This window comes from Talpa occidentalis, unplaced genomic scaffold (genome assembly GCF_014898055.3).
Source record: "Talpa occidentalis isolate TD23 unplaced genomic scaffold, MPIMG_talOcc4v2.1 talOcc4.11, whole genome shotgun sequence".
NCBI lineage: Eukaryota > Metazoa > Chordata > Mammalia > Eulipotyphla > Talpidae > Talpa > Talpa occidentalis.
In genome coordinates, this window is record NW_023601104.1 from 90,662,241 (window position 1) to 90,686,313 (window position 24,073).

General features: G+C 45.3%; 1 protein-coding gene across 6 annotated transcripts in view; it reads left to right on the forward strand.

Annotated features, from left to right (window-relative positions):
- The window catches only part of ANGEL1 (angel homolog 1), a 31,113-nt gene that overhangs the window by 265 nt on the left and 6,775 nt on the right, over nt 1–24,073 (forward strand). For 2 of the 6 annotated variants that reach the window (XM_037503812.2, XM_037503815.2), the window contains exons 2-10: nt 116–292; nt 6,293–6,379; nt 9,396–9,510; nt 14,101–14,676; nt 15,490–15,716; nt 16,167–16,236; nt 16,812–17,245; nt 19,423–19,549; nt 19,849–19,959. In XM_037503812.2, coding sequence (XP_037359709.1) covers nt 9,408–9,510; nt 14,101–14,676; nt 15,490–15,716; nt 16,167–16,236; nt 16,812–17,245; nt 19,423–19,549; nt 19,849–19,959 — 1,648 coding nt within the window. In that variant the 5' untranslated portion in view covers nt 116–292; nt 6,293–6,379; nt 9,396–9,407. Of the gene's footprint in view, nt 1–40; nt 293–6,292; nt 6,380–9,395; nt 9,511–11,387; nt 11,468–11,894; nt 11,928–14,100; nt 14,677–15,489; nt 15,717–16,166; nt 16,237–16,811; nt 17,246–19,422; nt 19,550–19,848; nt 19,960–24,073 lie in introns of those variants that run through there. The other 4 variants (XM_037503813.2, XM_037503814.2, XM_037503817.2 and 1 more) reach the window with 4 other exon arrangements.

The window sequence follows — 24,073 nt, forward strand, 5'->3', positions numbered from 1 at the left end:
ATTCAGTTCTTCTTCCCTTTTTTCCTCCCCCTTGGGAAAGTATCCTCAACTTTGGAGCAGAAGATCAAAAGCAAAGCACGACAAACATATGTTCTATCACTACAATTTGTTGCAGCCAAAGCATTGTTCAATCTGAACTTCGGGACTGCCTAACTTGAATCACTCACCACCATTCCCACGCTTGGCTGTTTTCACAAGTCTTGGAGTTGAAGTTCACTTGCAGCTTACTGTCAACAGAATCTGGAGACCTGTTTGTTCCTTCTTGATACGCTTTCAGCCCATCGACAGTCAGGTCAGTGTCTGGAGGGCTTGGGGACATGAACATTCCTCTTTGCCACACAGAAGAACAACGAAGATCTAGGGATTTGTTCAGGGAAAATATAGTTAGAACTTTGGCTCAAAAGAAGTATGTAAATTTGAGATGTTGCTCATTCCTTTAGGCATTCATTCTAAGAAATATTTTTGGAGCATCTGCTATATACAAAGCACAAAGATAGGCAACATTCTGGAGAGGAGATACAGTTAGGACTAAAACATGGGTCTTTAAAGGAATGTGCCATTCAGGATAGAAGTAGGAATAGAAATAGACAGCCCTAGAGTGTGAGGGTCCTGGGCAAATTTTTTTAGCAGAGTTCCTATTCGTACAAACAAGTTGAGTCAGCCTAGTCAGTATGGTGGCACCATTCTAGTGGTCCAATCTCATGCAGACCCTTAAAAGAAATGTCCAACATGCAGGGGGAGTGACCACCTATTAGGATCAGCTGAGAGTAGGCCCAGGTGCTCGAGACCCTTGGGACATCTGGTCAACCCATTACAGGTGCAGAGGGTAAGTGTCCTTAAGGGGGAGAAACGAGGACCAGGCAGTATGTAGGTCCTGGTCTAACCTCTGGGTCTCTTCTGGATGGAACCCTGTGGTCTCAGGAACAAAGGAAGAGCTAGAAAATTTGGAAGAAGGCACTCCAGATAGCCACTGGGCAGAAGCCCCTGTCACCTGCATCTAAGGTTAGTCCTGGAAATTGATAAGGATTGTGAGGGAGACTCTTTGAGAGTTTAAGGGAGAGAGAAGTTTCTTCATTCTGGGAAGTATGCATAGGCTCTGGACAAGTAGTCTGGGGAAAAGACATTTCCAGATGCAGGATAAAGGAAGGCAGCAGAGCCCAAGTTGGATTTGAGGGAGTAAAGTGTGCAGAGCCTAATAGCGAAGGGGAAGCCACAAAGGTCAGAGCCATTTAATGAATAGATTCAAACTCAATGAAAAGGCAGTAGGGGATCACTTAACATTTTGAACAGGAGCATGATATAATCAGAGCTTTTTATATGGTAGCACCTTTTCTTTTTTGTCATAAGTCAATTTTGGAGAAATAAAAATGCTCAAGAAGCCTAATTTTAAAAAGTTTATATCATTCTAAGGATCATGAAATACAGTTCTTGTAACTTCTTATTTAAAATTTTTTTCTATTGCTAGCTATCAGATGAGAAGAGGGGGGACAGTGAGGCTGGGGAGGGTGGAAGATTGCAAGTGGTTAGGGGGTGAGCAAGGTGTGGTAACATATGCCAGAATAGGTATATGTTAATCATGTACAGTAAAAAAGAATACAATTAAATAAATAATAATACATACAAAAACACTTTTCCTCTCTATCACTGAGTGGTATCCTTGTTTATTTATTTTTTAAATTTTTAAAAAAGATTTATTTATGCATACAAGAACTGGGGTACAGGCCAGAAGTGTGGGGGGGGGTGAGAGAATTCACCAGAGACAGAGTGGGGAACCAAACAGGCAGATTGACTGGAATGCACTGCTGAGGGGAGCAGTGGGCGAGTCAGGAGAGGTCTGCTGTGCCATGTGGGTTGCTCCCTGGCCGGGGATCGAACTCGTGCTGCAGTGGCTGCAGATAGCTTCATAGGTTGCATCTTAACGCCTTACACTATCAGGGAGGCCCCAGTATCCTTGTTTTTAATTAAAGTTTTTATTTTGAAATAATTTTAGATGGCAGAAGTCTAAAAAATGGTAGTATTCCTATCTATTTTTCAAGCAGCCTCTTTTGTTGACATCTTAAAAATAATAGAAAAATGATCAAAACAAACAAATGAACATTGCTACAATGCTATTCACTGCAGCTGGTGTTTGTATTTTTTGAAAAATTATTTATTTATTTATGCATACAGGAGCTGGGGTGTAGGCCAGAGGTGCGGATGGGAGAGGATTCACCAGAGACAGAGTGGGGAACAGAATAGGTGGATTGACCGAAATACACTGCTGTGGGGAGCAGCGGGTGAGAGGGATTCACCAGAGACAGAGTAGGGAACAGAACAGGCAGACTGACTGAAATACACTGCTGAGGCGGGCAGCAGGCGAGATAGGAGAGGTCTGCTACAGAATGCGGCTCAGCTCCCTGGCTGGAGACTGAACTTGTGCTGCAGTGGCTGTGATAGCTTCATAGTGCTGAGACTTAACCCCTGCACCACCAGGGAGGCACAGCCAGTGTTGCATTTTACTAGTTTTTCACTGAAGTTCATTCTTTGTTCCAGGATCCCATTGAGGACCCCACACTGCATTGTCTGTCTTGTCTCTGTTAGTTTCTCTCAGTCTGTGACATTTCCTCGGTCTTTGTCCTTCATGACCTTGATGCTTTTGAAGATTACTGGTCAGATATTGCCTACAATGTCCCTCAGTCTGGGCTTGTCTGATGCTTTGTCTTGACTACTTTGCAGGATACCAGAGCTGATGTGCCCTTCTCAGTGATGCACATGTCAATATGTATCATGTTGCTCATGGAGGTCAATGTGGTATTTGCCAGGTTTCTCTCCTATAAGTTACTTTCCCGCCCTGTGTCATTAGTACATCTTTTGGTAGAAATACTTCAAGACAATGCAAACATCCTATTTCTGCTTAAAATCTTCACCCACTAAATTTTGGTACCCATTGCTGGCTCTTGTCTACAGTCATTGCTATGGAGTTTGATGGAGATTTTCTATTTCCCACAATCCTACATTTGTTAATATGAATTCTTCTGTCCCTTGTTTGTTTGTTTGTTTGTTTGTTTGTTTGGTTTATATTCATAAGGACTCTTAGATGGTTATTTTTTTCTTTGGATTACAATACAATACTGTAGTTTATTTTACTCTTCAATTTCTCATTTTGGCTAGAAGCTCATTCAGGTTGGCTCCTATGCCCTTTGACGTGCACTCCCTCCCTTGTACCCTTTTGTTCTTGAACTCTCCATTACTTTCTGGCACCACAGAAATTGACTGCTTTTCCAAGGAGAAAACTATATCTGGATACTGGTGGATAGAGCTAGGAAATTTATGCATGTATTCAACGCGTGCATAGCATGCATCTACACACTTAAATGTTATTTAATGACAGCTCAGTCGATAACATCACATATAGGAGGGAGGTCCCAGTAGACTAGCTCATATACAACTTAGGTGTGTATGAGGCTATACCTCTAGGTTCGTATAATTGCACTCAATGACATTTTCCCAGTGATGAAACACCTAATACCACATTTCTGAGGATGTACCACCCTTACTCAGCAATACAGGAGTGTATTCATTGCTGTATTCACTTATCTATGCATGTGTCAAACAAAAGCCATGAGTCTATACTCACACCTCTGATTCCAATCCAATTTCGCAGGAGATATTCAAGCCTGACCCCTTCTCGTATTTGTCCTTTCTTTCTTCTCAAGAAAACTGGCTCTCATTTCAAAGTTGGTGTAATCCATATGCCTGTTTGCCCATTCCCAGTATACCTACAAAGTAGTTTCAAAATTGTTAAATCATGTTCCTGGAAACAAATTCACCAACTAGAGTATATTGTTAGTATATAGTTATATGTGTGTTTATTCTTACAGTAGCCAGTCAAAACATTTTTTGTCTTTCAATATGGTTAGATTTATTTGTCATCGTTGGTATTTCATCCATTCCTAGTTGATTTTATTTCATTTAGCAAAACTAACTTTTTGTATTGTACAATTCTGTAGGTTTTGATAAATTCAGAGCTGTCGTCACCACTACAGTTGCACTCAAAACAGTTCCGTTACCCTAAAAACCCTTATTCTGCTCTTTTTGATGACTCCTTTCCTCATTTAACCCCTGGCAACCACTGTTCCATTTTCCATTTGTATAGTTTTATCTTTTCTAGAGTTTCAGAATTGAAGTCATGCAATGTGTAGATTTTCTGGTCTGGCTCCTTTCACTTAGAAAAAACATTTAATATTCATTCAGGTTGCTACATGAAGCAGTATTTTGTTCCTTATATGGCAAAGTAATATTCCATTGTAGGAACATGCCATCCCTTATTCATCCACTGCTAAAAGACATCTTCATATTTTCCCTTTCTTTGATGATTATGAAAAAGGTGGCTATAATTAATTACATAAAAGTTTTTGTGTGACTATAAGTTACCATTTCTTTTGAGTAAATTCCTGTTGAGTAAAAAACTGTCAAGTTGTTTTTCCTATGTGGCTGTACCATTTTGAATGTCCACTAGGGGTATCTGAGAGTGGCAGTTGCTCCACACTCTCGCCAACACTTGATATTTTCAGTTTTGCTCTTGTTTTGCCATTCTAATAAGTGGATTATGGTGTTTCTTGGTGGTTTTAACTTGCATCTCCCTAATGACTAATGAGGTTAAACATCCTTTCATTTGTTTATTGGTCATTTACCTATCTTGTTTGTTGCATGTACAGATTTTCCCCCCATATAAATTGGGTTACTTTCTTATCCAGGTTAGAGAGTTCTTGATGTATTCTGAATGCATGCCCTTTTTTTTAATTTTTTTTATTTTTAAAGATTTATTGTTATTTATTTATTTGTTTGTTTATACAAGCATGGGTACAGTCAGAAGCGTGGGAGGGTGAGAGAATTCACCAGAGCCAGAGCAGGGAGCAGAGCAGGCAGAAGGACCGAAGCACACTGCTGAGGGGAGCAGTGGGCGGCAGGAGAGGTCTGTGCGCCATGTGGGACCCTCCACCGGTGGCCGGGAGCAGCCAGGGATCGAACCGGCGCTGCAGAGGCTGCGGGCAGCTTTGCAACCCAGCGCTTAACTGCTGCGCCACCAGGGAGGCCCTGAATGCATGTCCTTTTGTTAGAAATGTGATTTGCAAATATCTTCTCAGTTTGTGGCTTATCTTCTAGCTCTTAATATCTTTTACAAAGTACAAATTTTAATTTTGGTAAAGTCAGATTTTATCCAAGTTATCAAAAAAAATCATTGTTTTTCTTTTATGAAACATGTTTTTGGTGTCATATCTAAAAGCTCTCTGTCCAACACAAGACCATGCAGATTTTCTCTGTATTTTATTTTAGAAGTTTCATTGTTTTTGCTTTTACATTTAGGTCTATGATCTATTAAAAAAAACTTTTATTGTGGTAAAATAATCATAACAAAAACCTTTATTTTAACCCTTTTTAGTATACAATTCAGTGGCATTAATTATATTCACAGTGTCATACAACCTCATCACTATCCATTTCCAGAACTTTTCTCTGATCCATTTTGAGTTAATTTTTATATAAAAGTTTGAGTTATATGTTGAGATTCATTGTGCATGTGGCTTTTCAATGGTTCCAACTGTCTCTCCACTAAATTTTCTTTTTACCATTGTCAAAAATTGGTTTACTATATGTGTTCTTTTGGGGGGCTAACATTTCAGAAATCCCATAACCAGCCTGCAGTGTACCATGTTGTATATTTAAATTACTAGTTTGTGGGAAGAGTCCCCATGGTGCTGGGAAGTGGACCTTGGGCACTTAGTGGATAGGAGGTGAAGTGATTTCACAGCTAATCAACAGAGCAGGGGCAAAGGAGACTGTCCCAGCAGAGGAGATGAGTTGTGATTTGACTTGCAATGAGTCAAACAGAATGTCATCTGGGGCAGGATATGGATGCCAATGCTAAGAGAATAATAATTGCTCTCATTAAGAATAGTCCTACTACAACAGTTCCACTAATGAGGATCAAGACAGAGGGGCCTTAATATTCTATAAACTATTTTATACAGCACTTATAAGTATACTCAATGTTCTGTGGATTTTACATGTATGAACCATTAAAATTAAGAACTATTATTATGCTGCTATGAAGTACTATTTTTATTCCTGTTTTATAGATGAGAAAATTGAGCACAGAGAGGTTAAGTAATTGACCCAAGGTGACACACTAGAAAGTGGCAAAATTAAGATGTAAGTGAAGTCAGTTCAGCTGCAGAACCTTTCTAGCTCACTACATTGACCCTCTTGCTGTTCGTTAAAAATAACAAAGTTGTTCCCCCACCACCTCCAGGGTAATTGCTGCCCCTGGCTCAGAAGGCTCTGGGCTCAGGTGATACATTTCAAGAGCTGGCAAGCTACGGTTCAAGAATCAAGTCAGGTAGGTCCATTGGTTGTTACTGTGAATGAGGTTTTGCTGAAACACAGTGACAACCATTATTTAGGTATTGCCTGTGGCTGCTTTCTTGCTACACTGGCAAAGCTGAGCAGTTGCTACAGAAGACCCATGGCCTGAAAAAATCAAAAGTGTTTCCCATCTGGCCTGTTAAGAAAATGATTGCTATTGTATTGGATGATCATTAGCATAAGATGATTACTCAAAGTCCAAGTTCCCCAATGGAAAAAATGGTGAGAAAAGAATCAAAGTAAGTTGTCAGAAGCCATAGTAGGAGGTGAGATGGAAAAGCACAATCAAGGAAATAACAGAGGTTGTTATTATTAGCTGTAATAATAAAAAACCCAATTTTTATACATGACTGGCTCTTTTTATTTTTTTCTTTTGAAATGAAATTTATTGTACATAAAATAAATTAATTATAGTTGAAGCCAAAGCATGAGTGGCTTTTTAAAGTGCATCTGTGTAGGGGATTTGGTGTGGCCTCTGCATCTACTCACTCTCTGTGAGATTGCTTTCCTATTTCAGCCACCCAAAGTTGCAACTCACATGGCTAGTTCTGTTTAAATGACGGTTGTAAATCAAGTCAGCTTTCAAATATGGTATGTGTGTGGGGGTGTCTTTGAAAGAAAGAATTTGGGAATTATTTTGTAAAGCAAAAAATTCTTTGACAAGTATAAAAAAAATTCTCAATTGTGTGTCCATTTGAGATGCTTTAGAATGATCATTCATTCATTCATTCACTCAATGTGTTAAATGCCCTGATGCCAGCTGGGGTGGGCGATGGGATATAGTAGTAAGCTTCATGAGGCAGTATGCAGTCTACTGAGGGGTGCTGATGAGTAAACAGACAGTGAGAGTACTGAGTAAGCGGGGTTCTTTGAACCACACAGAATATCTATGTGTTTGCATATTGGGGGTACCGGGGGTGAAAATCTGGGAAGGCTTACTTGAGGAGGGAGGTCTAGGCTGAAACTTGAAGGTCCATTGGGCAGTAACCGGTGACAGTAGAGGGATGGGGTAGATCTGTGGGGAGGAGAAGTATTTGAGAGAAAAATACAGATACTAAATTCCTGTGGCATGTGGGGGTGTCTCAAGTAACTTAGGGCCTGGAGTGTGGAATGGTGGTGGAAAGGAAGACCTGAGAGAGGAGACAGGAGGTGAATAGAGGCTGATGATGAAGGGCTCCAGGCCTGTGCTAAGGAGTTTGATCTTTATTTTGAAGATATTGGGGTTTGTAGATAGAGAGGTTTTAAGTGCAGTGTGACCTGATATGATTCCCATAGTAGAAAGATTGCTCTGGCTGCAGTGTGGAAAGTGGATTGATGGTTGGAGGATGACAACACCAGAGGGGCAAACCACTTGGACCTAGGGACAGATCAGATATGAAAGAAAAAGAGGGACTGAACAAGTAGAAAGCTGGGAGTACTTGCCAGATGTGGGTGCCACTCATGGAGAAGACAGAGAAGCTGGGTGTGGTTACTTCGAGGATGGTGAGGGAAGGTAAGGAGTGCAACTTTGGGTGCATTGAGTCTTTGAGGTGCTTGTGGGAATCTACTGGAGAAGTCCATAGGCAAAATGACTTATGATCCTGGGGCTCAGGAAAAGGGTTCAAAATGTGGACGTGTGAGTTCTTAGTATATGGATGACACTTAAAACCTTTGGGGAGGTGAAGAATTTTCAAGGAGGGAAAGTAAGAAGAGGAGAGGGGCCAAGGATGAAATAAGAACTCTATCATGAAGAGTGGGGGAGGCCCCGAGGAACACAAGAGAAGGACAAAGTGTCCACAGAGTGAGAGGGAAACAAGAATATCACAGAAACCAAGGGAATCTTACAAGAAGGGGGGAGTTAGGCAAAATTACAGACTATTCAAGACATACTAAGTTTTGGGAGTGTCCAATGAATTAATTTGTGTTTTTACTAAAAATTATTTTTTCCACTTTTTAAAAATCGGAGTGCCATTGTTTAACTGTCCATTGAATTCAGGGACAAGGAAGGCATTATGAAATTTGGTGGGGGAGTTTCAGAGGATGAAGAGCATGCTAGCTATATTTCATTGAAGATGTGTGAGAGGTGAGGAAGCATAAGCCGAAGCTGACAACTCTTTCAAGAAGCTTGGCTGTTAAGGAGCCTGGAGAAGATGAAAGGGTAGCTGGATGGGGCCAAGGCGTGGAGGGAGGGCTTTATAATGCAGCTATTTGAGCTATTTGAGCATGTTTAAATGTTGATGGGGGGCCTCCCTGGTGGCACAAGGGGTTAAGCGGCAGCACTATGAAGCTATCAGCAACTACTGCAGTAGGAGTTCGCTCCTACCAGGGAGGTGACCCCCCTGGTGCAGCAGACCTCTCCTGTCTTGTCTGCTGCTCCCCTCAGTGGTGTATTTCAGTGGATCTGCCTGTTCTGCAACCCACTCTGTCTCTGGTGAATCCTCTCACACACACACCTCTGGCCTATACCCCAGCTCCTGTATGCATAAATAAATAAATGTTTTTTAAAATGCTGATGGGAAGGAGTCAGCAAAGAAAGGAGAGGGCAGGCAGAAGAGGCACCATCTCTGAGGAAGCAGAGAGGAGAGGATCCCAAGGAAGGTGGAGGGTCAACCCCTGGGTTGAGAGGGAAAGAGGAAAAGGTGGTTATGGATTCTGGTCAGTGAGTTGGTGGAACAACAGTGAGTAGAGAGATTTTACTCTCTGGATTTCTCTAGCTTTTAATCTAAAGTTGGTAGGGAGGTGACCTCTGGAGAGCAAGAAGGGAGACAACAGAAGAGCAAGTTTGAATTTCCTCAATGGTCATTGCAGAAATGGGAAAAAAGGCTAATTAAAAACACGGATGGCTCAGGAGGCTTGAGCACTGATGTGAGATTGGAGCCAGGACAATAGTGACCCCAATACGTGTGGGCGGCCATTGTACCCATTGGTGCTCAGCAGCCCACTGTCTCTGGAGCTAAGTGTACATAGCAAGAAAGCCACAATACTGACACTCTTCATCTTCCTCCTTTTAGCCTTTCAGTGCTATGATGTACCCCGCTGGTCCTGGATCCGGTGACTCCCCAGAGGGCTTCCCTGAACAGCCCAGACTTCAGCCACAAATTGGAAATCACACTGCTCAGACACTAGGTACTAAAATTGGGAGTTTTATACAGCCCTTCCTTCAGATCATGGTTGGGGCAGAAGATTGAAGGTGGGGGACGGGAAAGAGAGACTCAGTGAGGCCTCTGGGTAGCACCGAATTACTGGAAGAGCTAGCCTCCATGGAGTGACATATGCTTTGTCAACAAAGGTTTGGTCCCTACTAAGTAACTGGCACCATGGGGACACTTGGGTGATACTTCCGTGAAAATCATCCAACCAAATAGACTTGGTCCCCATGCTTATAAAGGGTTTGTTTTCCCTCACCCTCCTTTCTTGGCTTTCTTACGATGGGACACCCCTTCTTTTTCCAGATTAGGGAAATATGGGTTCATTTGGAACAAGATAGGAAAGGAGACAAAATCTTATGTGCTAATGCAAGATATGGACTCAATTTGTGGCCTAGAATCTGAGCTGGGGAAGGCAGTAGAGACAGGAAAGGAGAAAAACGGGAAAAGCTTACCCTCTCTCCAGTCTGGGCTGAGGAGAGACATCGCAGCCAGAGGGCTGGAGTGAGGCCTTAAGGAAAGTCCAGCCCTCCTTGTACAGATGAGGAGATTGAAGGGCGGCGGGGAAAATTTTATGGTGGGCCCAAGGCAGGCACCTGGTTACTAGGCACGATGGAAATAAAACTCCGAGGACTTTGAATAATACCATGAAGCCTCCAGCGAGGCGCTTAATTTCTTTCTCTTTCTTTTTTTTTAAAAGATTTATTTATTTATGCATACAAGAGCTGGGGTACAGGCCAGAGATGCAGGGGGGGTGAAAGGATTCACCAGAGACAGAGTGGGGAACAGAACAGACAGACTGAAATACACTGCTGAGGGGCAGACAGGAGAGTCTGCTGAGGGGGAGACAGGAGAGGCTGCTGAGGGGGAGACAGGAGAGGCTGCTGAGGGGGAGACAGGAGAGGCTGCTGAGGGGGGGGAGACAGGAGAGGCTGCTGAGGGGGAGACGGGAGAGTCTGCTGAGGGGGAGACGGGAGAGGCTGCTGAGGGGGAGACGGGAGAGGCTGCTGAGGGGCAGACGGGAGAGGCTGCTGAGGGGGAGACAGGAGAGGCTGAGGGGGAGACAGGAGAGGCTGCTGAGGGGCAGACAAGAGAGTCTGCTGAGGGGGAGACAGGAGAGGCTGCTGAGGGGGGGGAGACAGGAGAGGCTGCTGAGGGGGAGACGGGAGAGTCTGCTGAGGGGGAGACGGGAGAGGCTGCTGAGGGGCAGACAGGAGAGGCTGCTGAGGGGGAGACGGGAGAGGCTGCTGAGGGGCAGACAAGAGAGTCTGCTGAGGGGGAGACAGGAGAGGCTGCTGAGGGGGAGACAGGAGAGGCTGCTGAGGGGCAGACAAGAGAGGCTGCTGAGGGGGAGACAGGAGAGGCTGCTGAGGGGGAGACAGGAGAGGCTGCTGAGGGGCAGACAAGAGAGTCTGCTGAGGGGGAGACAGGAGAGGCTGCTGAGGGGGGGAGACAGGAGAGGCTGCGGAGGGGGAGACGGGAGAGTCTGCTAAGGGGGAGACGGGAGAGGCTGCTGAGGGGCAGACAGGAGAGGTCTGCCATGCCATGTGGATTTCTCCCTGGCCGGCCGGGGATCGAGCTCGTGCTGCAGAGGCTGCGGATTGCTTCATACTGCGGCACTTAACCCCTTGCGCCACCAGGAAGGCCTGAGGCGCTTCATTTCAAACCCGGCGCCAGGGGAGCTGTGGGGAGCGCGGCCCCGCGGTCGCCCAGGCAACCGGCTTCCCCGCCTCCGCGAGTGCGCGCGCGGCCCCGGCGCTCAATAAAGTAGTTGTTGAAGCGTCGTTGCGCCACGTGGGCGGCCGGGGCGGGCGGGGCGGGGCTCGGGGCGGCGGCGGCGAGCAGGGCCGCGGAGCGGGCGCGGGCGCGGGCCATGATCGCGTCGTGCCTGTGTTACCTGCTGCTGCCGGCCGCGCGCCTCTTCCGCGCCCTGTCAGGTACCGGCGCCGCGTCCTGCCCGGCGGGTGCCAGCCCGGGCCCGCCTCGGCGGGGCCCCGCGGGGCGTGGGGCGGCGGGTCGGGCCCACGGCCGCCGGCCCCGGGCAGCGACCAGATGCGGGGAGGCGGCCCGCGGGCCCCGCCGGGTGGTCCTGACCTCACGGGCCTGCACCGGCCGGCGACGCTCCCGGCGGCCCCTCCCAGGGCCCGCGGCCTGGCGGCGTTTGGCCGCGGTGGGCGGGGAGGGCCTTGGGGGCGGCCCAGCGCCGGCCGCTCGGGCCGGGGAGGGCCACGGGCGTCTGGCGGGGAGGCCGCCGGGCCCGGGCGGCTGAGGCCTGGAGACTCTCGCTACCTCGCCCCCCCGCCCTGTTAGTTTCACCCCCCCCCCCCCACAGCCGCTCTTGCGCCCCCTCTCAGCCAGATTAAAACCAAACGGGGCCTCAGGAACAGTTGAAGCAGTGTAAGTCCAGCTCCTGTAAGAGGTGTGTGGGGCGAAGGCAATGCCCGGTTGATACTTGAGAGAGAGAAGAGAGTTGTTCTGTAACTTTTTTTCGTGAATTCCTCATTCCTGGCCTTTGAAATTCCTGAGGCTTTCCTAAGATGGTCAGTTCCCCTGTGAAGTCCCATAGAGCCAGGCTTTTCCCTGGCAACGCAAGGGGCAGGACCCAGAAGTAGTTTCCTAGAAATAAGGGGCCCAATTGCATTCTGTGCTTTTCCCTTCTGAACTTGACACAATGTGTGTCGTTTGTATTGCTTATGTTCATTTTTACTGGGTGTCTGTCACTGGAATGCAAGCTGCAGGAGGGCAGGGCTATGTTTGCTCTGCCCAGAACTTCTCTTGCTAACACACTGCCAGGAGTATAGTCACCCCTCAGTTCAGGAATATCTTTATCCTTACTTAGGAGGAAAGAGAAACTCCAAAGAAGTTGCCAGAGAATTAAAGCATGTTTAGGAGCAGTCATTTCTGGAGCTTTTCCAATGTCCATAACTACATATTTGATTACATGTGATACATATTTGATTACATAAGTGATTACATATTTGTCCAGAGGTTTCTAGACCGGTAGAGTTTTAAGGAATTCAAAGGGGAGAAGCCACCCTTTTGAATCTACACACCCATTAAAGTAGCCCCACTTGTAGTAACTGTGAGTTTTTGATTTCTACAGAAAAAAAAATTTTTTTAAGGATTCTATTGCCATAAACTACCACCAACAACAAAAACCTACCAGATTTGAAAACTAGTAACCTCACACATACAAACCCAAAGAATCCCTGCCATCTGGTATACCTAGAGGATGTTTCAAGGAGCAGGGAATTAGTAGGTCTCTGATATTACAGCGAGCAGCCCAACCCACGGGTTTAAAGCAGGACTTTCTAGTCAACACTGTTGACATTTGGATGGGGGTAATTTGTTGTGGGGCTGTCTCATGCACAGTGGGAGGTTCAGTAGCATCCTTATCCTATGACCACTAGATGCCAGTAGCGCCCCCACAGTTATGACAAACACGTATCTCCAAATAATGCCAGATGTACCCTATGGGCAACATCACCTCTGGAAATCACTGGGTTAGAGGGACATAAATCCACAATAGCCATAAATAAGATAGTGTCTTTCAACATATGAGCTGTATTGAAGTTTTTCTTGTCTTAAAAAAAATAGATTGATAAAATGAATCTTGGTGGTTGAGGGTCAGGATTGCATATCCCTTGTTCTATGCTGTAAATAAGTGATTTAGTGTGTGTGAGTTGTTTGCTTGCATCAAAATACTTGCTTGGAGTTTTGGGGCTCTAATTTTAGAGATTTTCCCACCTGTTTTCTTGCCTGTTGGCTGTCATTTGTGGCTGCTGTAGCAGAGAGATGGCAGCTGTCTCTTGCTGTCAGTTGTTGGCACTTTCTGATTTGCAGCCTCTGATGTGTTAAGGAATGGGGAAGCTGATAATGAAGTTTGTGAAGATTTATGAGTAGAATAAATAGCTTGGAAAAGAGGACCGAGGGCTTTTGCTAAGAAGTAAATTGTATAGATTTTGAGGCGCTTTTTTTTTAAAAAAAAATCTACTTTAATCTTTTTGGAATGCATTAGGAGATTTATAGAATTAGAAAAGTTCTTGGAGGTTATCTAGTTCAACCTTCCCTTGTTCCCAGATTACAGTCAAGAGTGAGCCCACCTGCCGAGGGCCATGGTCCAGGGTCACCTAGTTTTGTTAATTTTCCTGAACATCACCTGCAGTTGTGATTTATGGTCAAGTGCTGACTCCAATGTAATATGGCTCTTAGAACCTGAAAGGTGATATTTAACAGAATCTAAATCTCCAGATAAAAGGGGTGTGGTTATATATGCTCAGGTCTGTCCTGAACTACATGGGACAACCCTTCTTTCATTCATGCACTGAATATTTATCAGATCCCTATCATATATATTAGTTAATACTTAAAACACTGCCTGGCACATAGTAAGCACCTTACTCTGATGGTGATGTTCTAGGCACTAAAACAGGTAGGCTCAGGCACAATGATGTGCAAGATGGATATGATTCTTGCTTGTCTGTGACTTACATGCATTCTGATTGGGAGAAGAGTATGGGTTGGGGGATGCTGTCATCTTTATAACATGGTGTTCTGTGTTTCCTCTTAGATGCTTTCTTCACATGTCGAAAAAATGCCCTCCTGGCGAAGAGCTCACCCTCCCAGGTAGAGGGAGACTTTGCCATGGCCCCTCGGGGCCCTGGCCAGGAGGAATGTGAGGGCCTACTGCAGCAGTGGCGAGAAGAAGGGCCAAGCCAGGGGCTCTCAACTGTGAACGAGGGTCCCCTTGTTGATAAGGGGCTAGCCCAGAGTAGCCTGGCACTCCTGATGGATAATCCTGGAGAACAGGAAGCTGCTTCAGAGGACAAGTGGTCCAACAGGCCGCTGAGTGACCTGCAGGCAGCAGAGAATCTGGAGGAGCCTTTCCCAGAGGTGCAAGGAGAGGAGCCACTGCCAGAGGTTGAGGGCCCCATGTGGGCCCCAGTCCCCATGCAGACGGCCCCCCAGTACGCTGACTGTGCTGTCCTCCCAATGGGTGCCCTGGCCGCAGAGCAGTGGGAGGAGGACCCCGCTGTGGTGGCCTGGAGCCTAGCATCTGAGCCTGTGCCCCAGGAAGAGGCTCCCATCTGGCCTTTTGAGGGCTTGGGGCAGTTGCAGCCTCCCTCATTAGAGATCCCATATCACGGTGAGTCGACAAGGGCTACACGAGTATTGGCAGCAGGTTCTCTTGGGTGTGGGCGAAGCCATTGATAAACCAGATTCTCCAGTGGGGAGCTCTGCCTCTGTGGCCTGTTTTCCTGAGACTCTTGAAGCGTCAGGTCCAGAGGCGCCTCAGCGATCACCTGATCCAGGCCTGTGATCTCACAGATGAAATAACCACTGTGCAGAAGGGCAGTGGTGCCCACCAAAAGCCACATAGCTAGGTAGTGACAGGTCTTAGTTCTGTACACTGTTGTTTCTCTGGAGGTGACCTAAGGGTTTCCTGGGGATACAGATGGAGAGTGCCTGGATGCTCCACTTTCTAATGTGTTACCTATTGGACTCCCGTGGAAGAGTGAGTTCTGTGATGCAATTAGGTTTGAAGTCCATGTGGTTCCCCAGTCTAGGAGAGATGGGGGACAAGTGGGTTCTAGTTCCACAGGCTCTTCAGAGAACTCCCCAGACTGAGGTTACTCTAGAGATGTCTTTAACCTTGGGTGACTGTTCAGAACATTGATCTGAGTGGTTCCCCGGAGGCCCATGGATTCATCAAAAGTGAGCCCTTGGCAGTGAGTGTATACTAGGCCCCAGGTATTGTGCTGGATACTGTGGCACCGTGGTGAGCAAGCGGAGATTCTCTGGCTTTGTGGTCTGAGAAGCTCCTTTGAGCGCTGCTCAGATGGCCCGGCACAAGGGCCGGGTGGCGGGAGGATGCAGAAAGTAGCTTCTCACACAGCATCGCTGGGTCAGGAGAGCACACAGCACTCGGGATAACATGCTCTTCCCAATTGCTTCACAGAAATCTTGTGGCGAGAATGGGAAGATTTCTCCTCTCAGCCAGATGTCCAGGGCCTGGAGGTGGGGGATGGCCCTCAGTTCCAGTTCACACTCATGTCCTATAACATCCTGGCCCAGGACCTGATGCAGCAGAGCTCAGAGCTCTATCTGCACTGCCACCCGGACATCCTCAATTGGAACTATCGCTTTGCGAACCTCATGCAGGAATTCCAGCACTGGGACCCCGATGTGAGTAAAGAGGGGGGAGGTGCCATCTTGCATTTGCTCAGGACCTGGGCTGTTTCCCAATTCTCTTGCAAAAAGAATTCAGTTCATACTCTTCTTGTGATTGGATCCCTGCCTAGGTTTGGGACTTGCCTGCCTGGGGTAAATGAGTTTTGGCAGATGTAGAGAAGATTCTCCCTCCGTGTGCACTTCCCCGTACCTTTAGCCAGGGAGCGAGACTTGAGGGATTCAGGAGCAGGAAAGTCCTGCACATATTTGTGGTCTTCTCAGCTTAAGTCTGAGGCTTGTTTTTGCCTTGTGTGTCTGGTAAGTCAACCCTGTGGGAAGTTTCATTGTGAGCATGCCTGACACCTGCAGCAGCTTCCCACCTGTCCTCAGTGCCTGCTCTAGGCCCAGAGTCACACTCCAGCACTCGGTACACTGAAGTGATTGGTTGTCCTGTTAATTTCCCAGATCCTGTGTCTCCAGGAAGTCCAGGAAGATCATTACTGGGAGCAGCTGGAGCCCTCTCTGCGAATGATGGGTAATGCAGCTCCTGGCATCGGCATCGTTGCCAGCCTTCCTTCCTGCAGCCCTGTCTGCTCTCCTGAGGGCACTGCCTTTGTCTTTTGTCCCAATAACTCCTCATTCTCACCTGTGAGCCAGCTCCTTCTGGTGTGGGTGAGAAAGAAGGGTGAGTTCTGCAGTGCTTAATGCAATTCTAACACACATTGCCACTTAATCCTTGAAATAACCAACCCCGGAGGCTGAGTACTATTATCCCACTTTATAGCTGAGGAAACAAGTTTTAAAAACGTGTGTAACTTGATCAAGGTACAAAACTACACAGGGTAGGTTGTGGAGCTAGGACTCCGACTTGTCTGATTCGTGCTTTTCCTATCAAGTTGTATTTCTTCATGCCCTTTTGTCCTCCTTCCCCTTCTAGCACTCAATCATCTGGCTACAAGCAGCAGAACCAAGGCACTGGCAAGGGCAAGGCCTGCCCTGTGAGCAGCAGGAGAGTCCCCTAGGTGTACACACCTGGGCTGCTGCCACTGGTTGGAGGGATTCAGTCTTCAAGGACTCTGACCCCTCTCCTTGGTGGGGTGTTCCTTGCAGGCTTTACCTGTTTCTACAAGAGGAGGACCGGGTGTAAAACAGATGGCTGTGCTGTCTGCTACAAACCTACGAGATTCCGTTTGCTCTGCGCCAGCCCTGTGGAGTACTTCCGGCCTGGCTTGGAGCTCCTCAATCGGGACAACGTGGGCTTAGTGTTGCTGCTGCAGCCACTAGTCCCAGAAGGCCTGGGGCAAGTCTCGGTGGCTCCCTTATGTGTGGCAAATACCCACGTCCTATACAACCCACGCCGGGGCGATGTCAAGCTGGCTCAGATGGCCATTCTCTTGGCCGAAGTGGACAAGGTGGCCAGGTTGTCTGATGGCAGCCACTGCCCCATCATCTTGTGCGGGGACCTGAATTCCGTCCCTGACTCGCCTCTCTACAACTTCATCAGGGACGGAGAGATCCAGTACCATGGGATGCCGGCGTGGAAGGTGAAATGGGGGCGGTCACCGTGGGGGGGTGGGGGATACAGCTAGGGAGAGAGCCAGGTGTTGGCATCCAGTGCCACATCTGTGGCAGGGGCCTGGGTTACACCTGATCTGACCCAGTCCTGCTTTGCTTTGTTGGTTGAATAGTTTGTAGAAATCTAGAAGTTGGGAACTCTTGAGTGCCTTTGGCTTACTGGAATCCTTTGAGTTCTTATTCATTTTTCATTTGCAAGCAGTACATGTTTACATATTTGCAAAGACTCCAAACATAAAAGAAAACCAATGCCCTTTGATTATCTAATTCCCTTCCTTCGAGTCAAGTAATGACTGTTCAAAGCCTGATGGTGTTCTTCCAGATCGTTTTCTGTGCCGTGATGCTGCTATCTCTGTTCCTATGATTTTGTAATCATAACTTACATTTAGTAAGTGCTGACTGTGTGCCAGATGCTATTTTAAGCACTTTACATGTATTAATTTTCACAATTTCTGGCATTGCTTCCATTTTGAAAATAAGGAAATGAAGGCACAGAAGTTAGATAATTTGCTGGTTCTAAGTTATACAGGGTAATGGTGGAGTCGGGATTTGTAACCTGGTGGTCTAGGCCCAGGGCTCTCCAGTGCTATGCAGTGATTGCTTTTACCAGCCGTTATGTAATCTGTCCTCTGTGTGTATGTGTCTGTACACATGACATAGCACTGTATGTTTCCCTTTGTAGCTCGAGTTTTTTCACTCAGCGTGTATATGAATCTGCTCATTCCTTTCACCTGCTGAAAGGTGACAGCATAGATATCTCAGTTTTATCATAGTTTATTTAGCACTGTGATGGATTCAGTTTGTATTGATTTCTTTTTATGTCACTTAATCTTCCTGTTCCTTTGCTTCACCCCTGCTAATGCAATTTACTGCTTAATTTTTGGCGAGGTGATATGAAATAAGGACACAAAGTGAATTGTTCTTGGACACTTTGGCCTTTTATTTTACACTTGATCTTAGCCAAAAGGCCGAGAAGCGATGGCCTTTTATTTTAATGAGGTTACTCAAGTGCCAGTGATGTCCTGGTTGCTGCATGTGCAGAGAAAAGCATTGTTCTGCCAGAAAGGTGCTGTGCTCAATAAATTTAAGGAACAGGAAAAAAAAAATTTACTAAATGGCCACAGTGTGGCAGACATTGTTAACATAGTGATTCAGAACATTCATTTTGAAACCAGACAGTCCTTAGTTCAAATCCCTGCTTTCCCACGTCAGGCAAATTTCTTAACTTCCTTAAGCCCCATTTGCTTCATGTCTACACTGGGGATATAATGGCATCTACTAAAGTTTTCTTTTGTTTGGTAGATTAAATAAAATAATGTACAAAAAGCATTTTCCAGTTCCTGTATCAATGTTATATTATTATCCCATTTTATAGCAGAGGATATTGACCCAGGCGAGTTAATTAACTTGCCTGAAGTCGCACAGCTAGTAAGGGGTCATTCAGTTCCAGGTTCCTTGTACTGCAGGTAGCATATGGAGAATTTATGTCCTCGGAGGGCAGAGAAGTTGTGTTCATCACTTCTCTCCCCCAGCACTTAGCTCATGTCTTGCACACTTGGCATTCAGACGTTTGTCGTTAAATGAAATAAAGGGATTTTGGCTACACATGTTGGAGACATGCAGATGGCTGATGCTGCCACATGCTTCCCCTACGATGTTCTGTCCATTCCCAGGCTGCTCATTTGACTGAGGATGGTGACATAGGGACAGCAATAGGCTTTGGTGCTTTTGACTCTGTGGTTTCTCAGTAACAGGTTTAAGATGCTAACCTTGATCTAGAAGATCCAAAGAAAAACTTTTTCCCATTGCAAATTAAAATCCTGGAAAGCTGGTCTTCCTGTGGAGAAGTGTGTAGATTTTTCTGAAATTTAGAGGACCATATGCTCACACAATTCTGTTTTCTTTGACTCACATATCTCACTCTCTTACACCTCAGCACTGTCTCATGGGTATTTCAGTGTTTCTAGTAAAAAAAAAAAATAGTTTTAATTAGCTTCTTATTTTTAACCTTCCCATGGGAACTTACATGGCTTACATTATGTGTGTAGTGTGTGATCGTGAGTGTGTTCATCCACACGTCCTAACACGTGGGATGTTTCCCTTGTCCATCTCAGTGTCCTCATTCCCACCTGGTCCTTCCTTGTAGGTGTCTGGACAGGAGGACTTCTCCCATCAGCTTTACCAGCGGAAGCTGCAGGCCCCGCTATGGCCCAGCTCCCTGGGCATCACCGATTGCTGCCAGTATGTCACCTATTGTCAGCCCAAGAAATCAGGTGAGTGTGTATCATATTCCTGGGTGACTGTGGCTCCATGCACATTTTGGGAGAAAGACGGCACCTCAGTGACGAAACAAGGTGTAACCCTCTCAATTCCTTAGCAAGTTCCTCTTGTTTTCCTCACTGTCTTCCTCACAGTCACCTAATGAAGCGGGTAACTTTAACTCATAGCCATTGGAAAGTGCCCTATCTTCAGACTTGCTCTGGGTCCCCATGCTGGAAGCTTCTTGGTATTCAGGAGGTCTCATCATGTTACTCTTCCTTTCTTTCACTGTGTGGCTTTCCCCGGTTTTCAGAGAGACGTAAGTATAGCCGAGACTTCCTGCTGCGTTTCCGCTTCTGCAACATCGCTTGTCGGCGACCGGTGGGGCTGGTTCTCATGGAGGGAGTCACAGATACGAAGCCAGGTAATGGGAACTAAGCCTGTCTTCTTGGCCTTCTTTCCTCTTCACCCCTGGTATTTATCAGTTCTGTGGTTTCTTAGTCTTTCCTAGATAAAATTCTTAGAGATCAGATTTTTAAAAAAATATTTTTATTTATTTATGCATACAAGAACTAGGGTATAGACCAGAGGTGCAGGGGGTGAAAGGATTCACCAGAGACAGAGTGGGGAACAGAATAGGCAGACTGACTGAAATACACTGCTGAGGGGAGCAGCCTGCAGCTAGTCAAGAGAGGTCTGCTGGGCCAGATTCTGCTACTAAGTATGCTTAGAAGGAAGGTCAGTGGGATTCAGTGGCCATGGACATAATTGGATGTGCAATGCAGTAAGGATGTGGACCAGCAATCAAGAGACCTGGGTTCTAAACAGCCCTGAAACTTGAGAAGCCACTTAATCTTTTTAGCCATACATTGCTTATAACTGGCAAGAGTACAACATGTATGGGAAAGAAGACACAGAGATGGGGCATTGCAAATCACAGGGGACAGTAGTCCGGATGGGAGTAACATAGTTACTCCTCTTGAGAACTTTCAGGCTGATTGTAGCAGAGTGTACTTGGCACCCCCTCCCCCTTGTTTCTGAAACTACTCCAAAGCAGGGAAGAGAATGGAAAAAAGAAATGTAGACTCTATCTTTGAGAAAACTGGGAGATCTGAAGCTCTCTGAAGCCATGAACCACAACAAAGGAGAAATGGCTGCACAACACAGTAGAGATGGTTCAGGGGTGCTGGAGGAGTGTGCCACGACTCACCCCAGGGGCTCTATGGATCCTGGAAAGAACCAGCAGAGTGCATTTTTCCAAGATTAGGAATATATTTTGAGGCACAAAATCAAAATCCCTTGTTTAACCTATAGGAATAGATGTACATATTGTGTTAGGATGTTCTCTGAACCTGTTTTAGTCCTATGAGGCAGTGGAGAAAGCACCAATAAAGATCAGTCAAGCCATATTTGCATTAAGTAGTCTGTTCAAGTGGCAGAGGGAAGATGTGATACTTCTGAGCTGTAGATTTCTTTTGACTGGGGAGTAAAGATTAAAGTAAAGATTAAAAGGACTCAAACGCAATCCTATATCATAAGAAAATTCCCGTTATTTGGAATGCATACCTAGCTCTTCCCTTACGTACACTATACAAATAGGTGGTACTGGAAACCCTTGACCAATTCAGAGTGGGCGACCCAAAAGGCGCCAGCGTGAGATGTACACTAAAACAATGACAGAAGAAAAAGTGGAAGATGCAGGAGAAATAAATGACATGTAAGGAACATTTCAAAGAGAATAATTGTTTCTCATGCAACAGAGCATATGAAAATTATTTTCCAATGAATAAAAAAGAAAACAATTGCTTCTATAAAATAGGAGCACAAAAACAAAATCATTGTCTTTATAAAGTAAGTTCAGAGACATGGCAGCACATTAGAAGATGAAATGTAAGCAGCAGAGCGCAGGAAAGAACTGTCCTAAAAAATGACGACCAGCACATAAACTGAAGGCAAAATTGGATGTTGCACAAGAGAGAATAGATACTGTTGAAAACAGGACATGAGGCACAGGTCCAGGGGAAGAAAGCAAGATGAAAAGAAAGTGAAGGCATAAAAGGATGAGAGGGGAGCTGGCAGTAGCCGAAGATAAGGAGATTCAGCACACGTATCACCAGAGCTCACAGAGAAGAAAACCGATACAATGATCCAAAAGGCAACTTTAAGTGTGATTGGAGGAAAACTTTTTCTGAAGATGAAAAATCTGAATCTTTAGATTGAGAGGGTGTACCATGTCTCTGTAAGAAATGACATAGGAAAATCAACACGAAGACATCCCAGTGAAGTTACTAAATATCAGAAAATTGGGCAGTTGAACCAAAAAGATAGAGCTGCTTCTAAGATTGGCCTCGTACTTTTTAACATTCAACTCGAGAAGACGATGGAGCAGTCTTCATGGAAGGAAGATGTGGGCTCAAGAATTTTAAACTCAGTCAAAAGCCTTTCTTGAAGAACTCACTAGAAGAATAACTTTTAGACAACCAAACAATGACTGGGGAAGAATGATAGTAGAAGGACTGGTGGTAAGCAATGAATTTATTTTTTTTTTTCTTGTTGGAATTTAGTTTGAATTGGCATTTTTCACAGAACAGTGAACATTTCAATGGCTCAGCTTTTTTTTTTTCAATTGTGAAACTATTTATTACAGCTGTGGTAATGACAGTAATAATAATAATGATGGCCACTGGGCATTGAGCAACTGGCATGTGCCAGGAACTGGGATAAGTATTTGTGTATCAGTCAGGCTCAAGCAGGGAAGCAGTGGTTCATTGTTTTAAGATTGAAAAATCATAAAGTTTAGTGGTGACAGGATCCCACGTAGGTAATTTCATGTCAAGAATAGGTTATTAAAAAAATCAGTGCTGTACTCGAAGCACAAAAGAAGCAATTCAATTTAATAACAAAATTAAACCAAATCCTTTTAAAATACATACTGACAATCACTTTGTCAGCAGAAAGTATCAAGTTCACTAACAGTGCAAAATAATAGCAGTATTTTCAAAATTGAGATTAAATGTGCGTAAACACATTTATCCACCACACGCTGGGAGCATGCCCTTCTGTTCGTTGGGTACCCCCACCCAGCGCCAAACAGGCTCCCGATGAACTTCTTTTAAAGACTTAAACCTAAAAAGCTCTCACCATTCTTAGGCTAGGAGTAGAAAGACTTAATTGCAGCACAAGGAAATCATACCATGATTTCTTTTTTCAAGAGGGTGTGTTGAGATGGAATAACAAGTACTATTTCCAGCCCAATACTAGAGTCATTCATCCCAACTCTGCACATCAAAACACGCTGACTTGACTGTGACATTGACTTTAATGGGAAGCCTCTGACTTGCAAAAGATTCAGTGTCAGGTAGTGATTGTGTGACTTTCCCACACACTGACATTGCATTGCATTGGGACATTCTACATCATTCAGGTTGTATAACTTAAAAATAAAAGTGACTCTCACTCCCCAGCTCTCTTTTTTGAAGTCTCTCTCATTAATATTTTCAGTCATTAATGATTTCTTCTTTCCAGTATGGTTGTGAAGACACTAGTAGTGGTTATTATGTTTTCTTTCTCTGAGCACTGTGTATTTACACTGAACGCTGGAACTTCAGGTCTTTTAACCAGTAAGAACAAAGCATATGCCCATATAAGTGTATTACAGGGGAAAAAAAATTATAGGTGATTTTTATAAAACCACTGTTTGCAGACTGACCACAGAGCAAAGGCGGTTTGATCGGTTCTCCAACCAGGAAAGTTCTGAATTCAGCTTCTCTTGCAGAAGAACTTGTTTGGCTGCTGCCAGTGCCAAATGGGCCCAGGAGAGGGTGCAGCTCAGTTAGAGGCAGTTATGGCGGATGCACTCACGCCTGCTTGGTCAGGTGGAAGGCTTGAATCCCGTCTAACTGCCAAAGTGGTGTTTGTACACATGCTGCTTGGGCACAACCTGGTGTTGAAGAAAACCATTTTTAATATCCTGCTGGGTCACTGTGATTTTTCTGATAAGATGAAGATATTCGTGTTTTGAATGTGCATCTCCAAATAACATCACATCAATAGTCACAAAGTGAAACTGCAGGATATAACAAGGGGTAATAGTCAGAAAATAACTAATGGTAGAAGGTTTTAATTCATCTTACCTGCAACAGATCAAATGGATAAAACATAACTAAGAATACAGAAGACTTATGGAACATGTCCTGGTAAATCTGATGGTAAATCACTACACATCAAACTGTAAACACAGAACAGAGCAGAAACATCTTTTCAAGTAATCATAGGAAATTCTTAAGAATTGACCATGTATTAGACCACCAAAAATGACCTCAGTAAGTTTCAAACAGAGGAAGTAGTATAGTCATCTTTCTCTCACACATGCAGTTTAAATAGGAATAAAGGGCCTCCCCCAGTGGCGCAGGCGGTTGAGCACCATGCTGCGAAGCTGTCTACAGCCTCTGCAGTGCTGGTTTGATCCCAGCCAGCTGGCGAGGGTCCCACATGGCACGGCAGACCTCTCCTGTCACACACTGCTCCCCTCAGCAGTG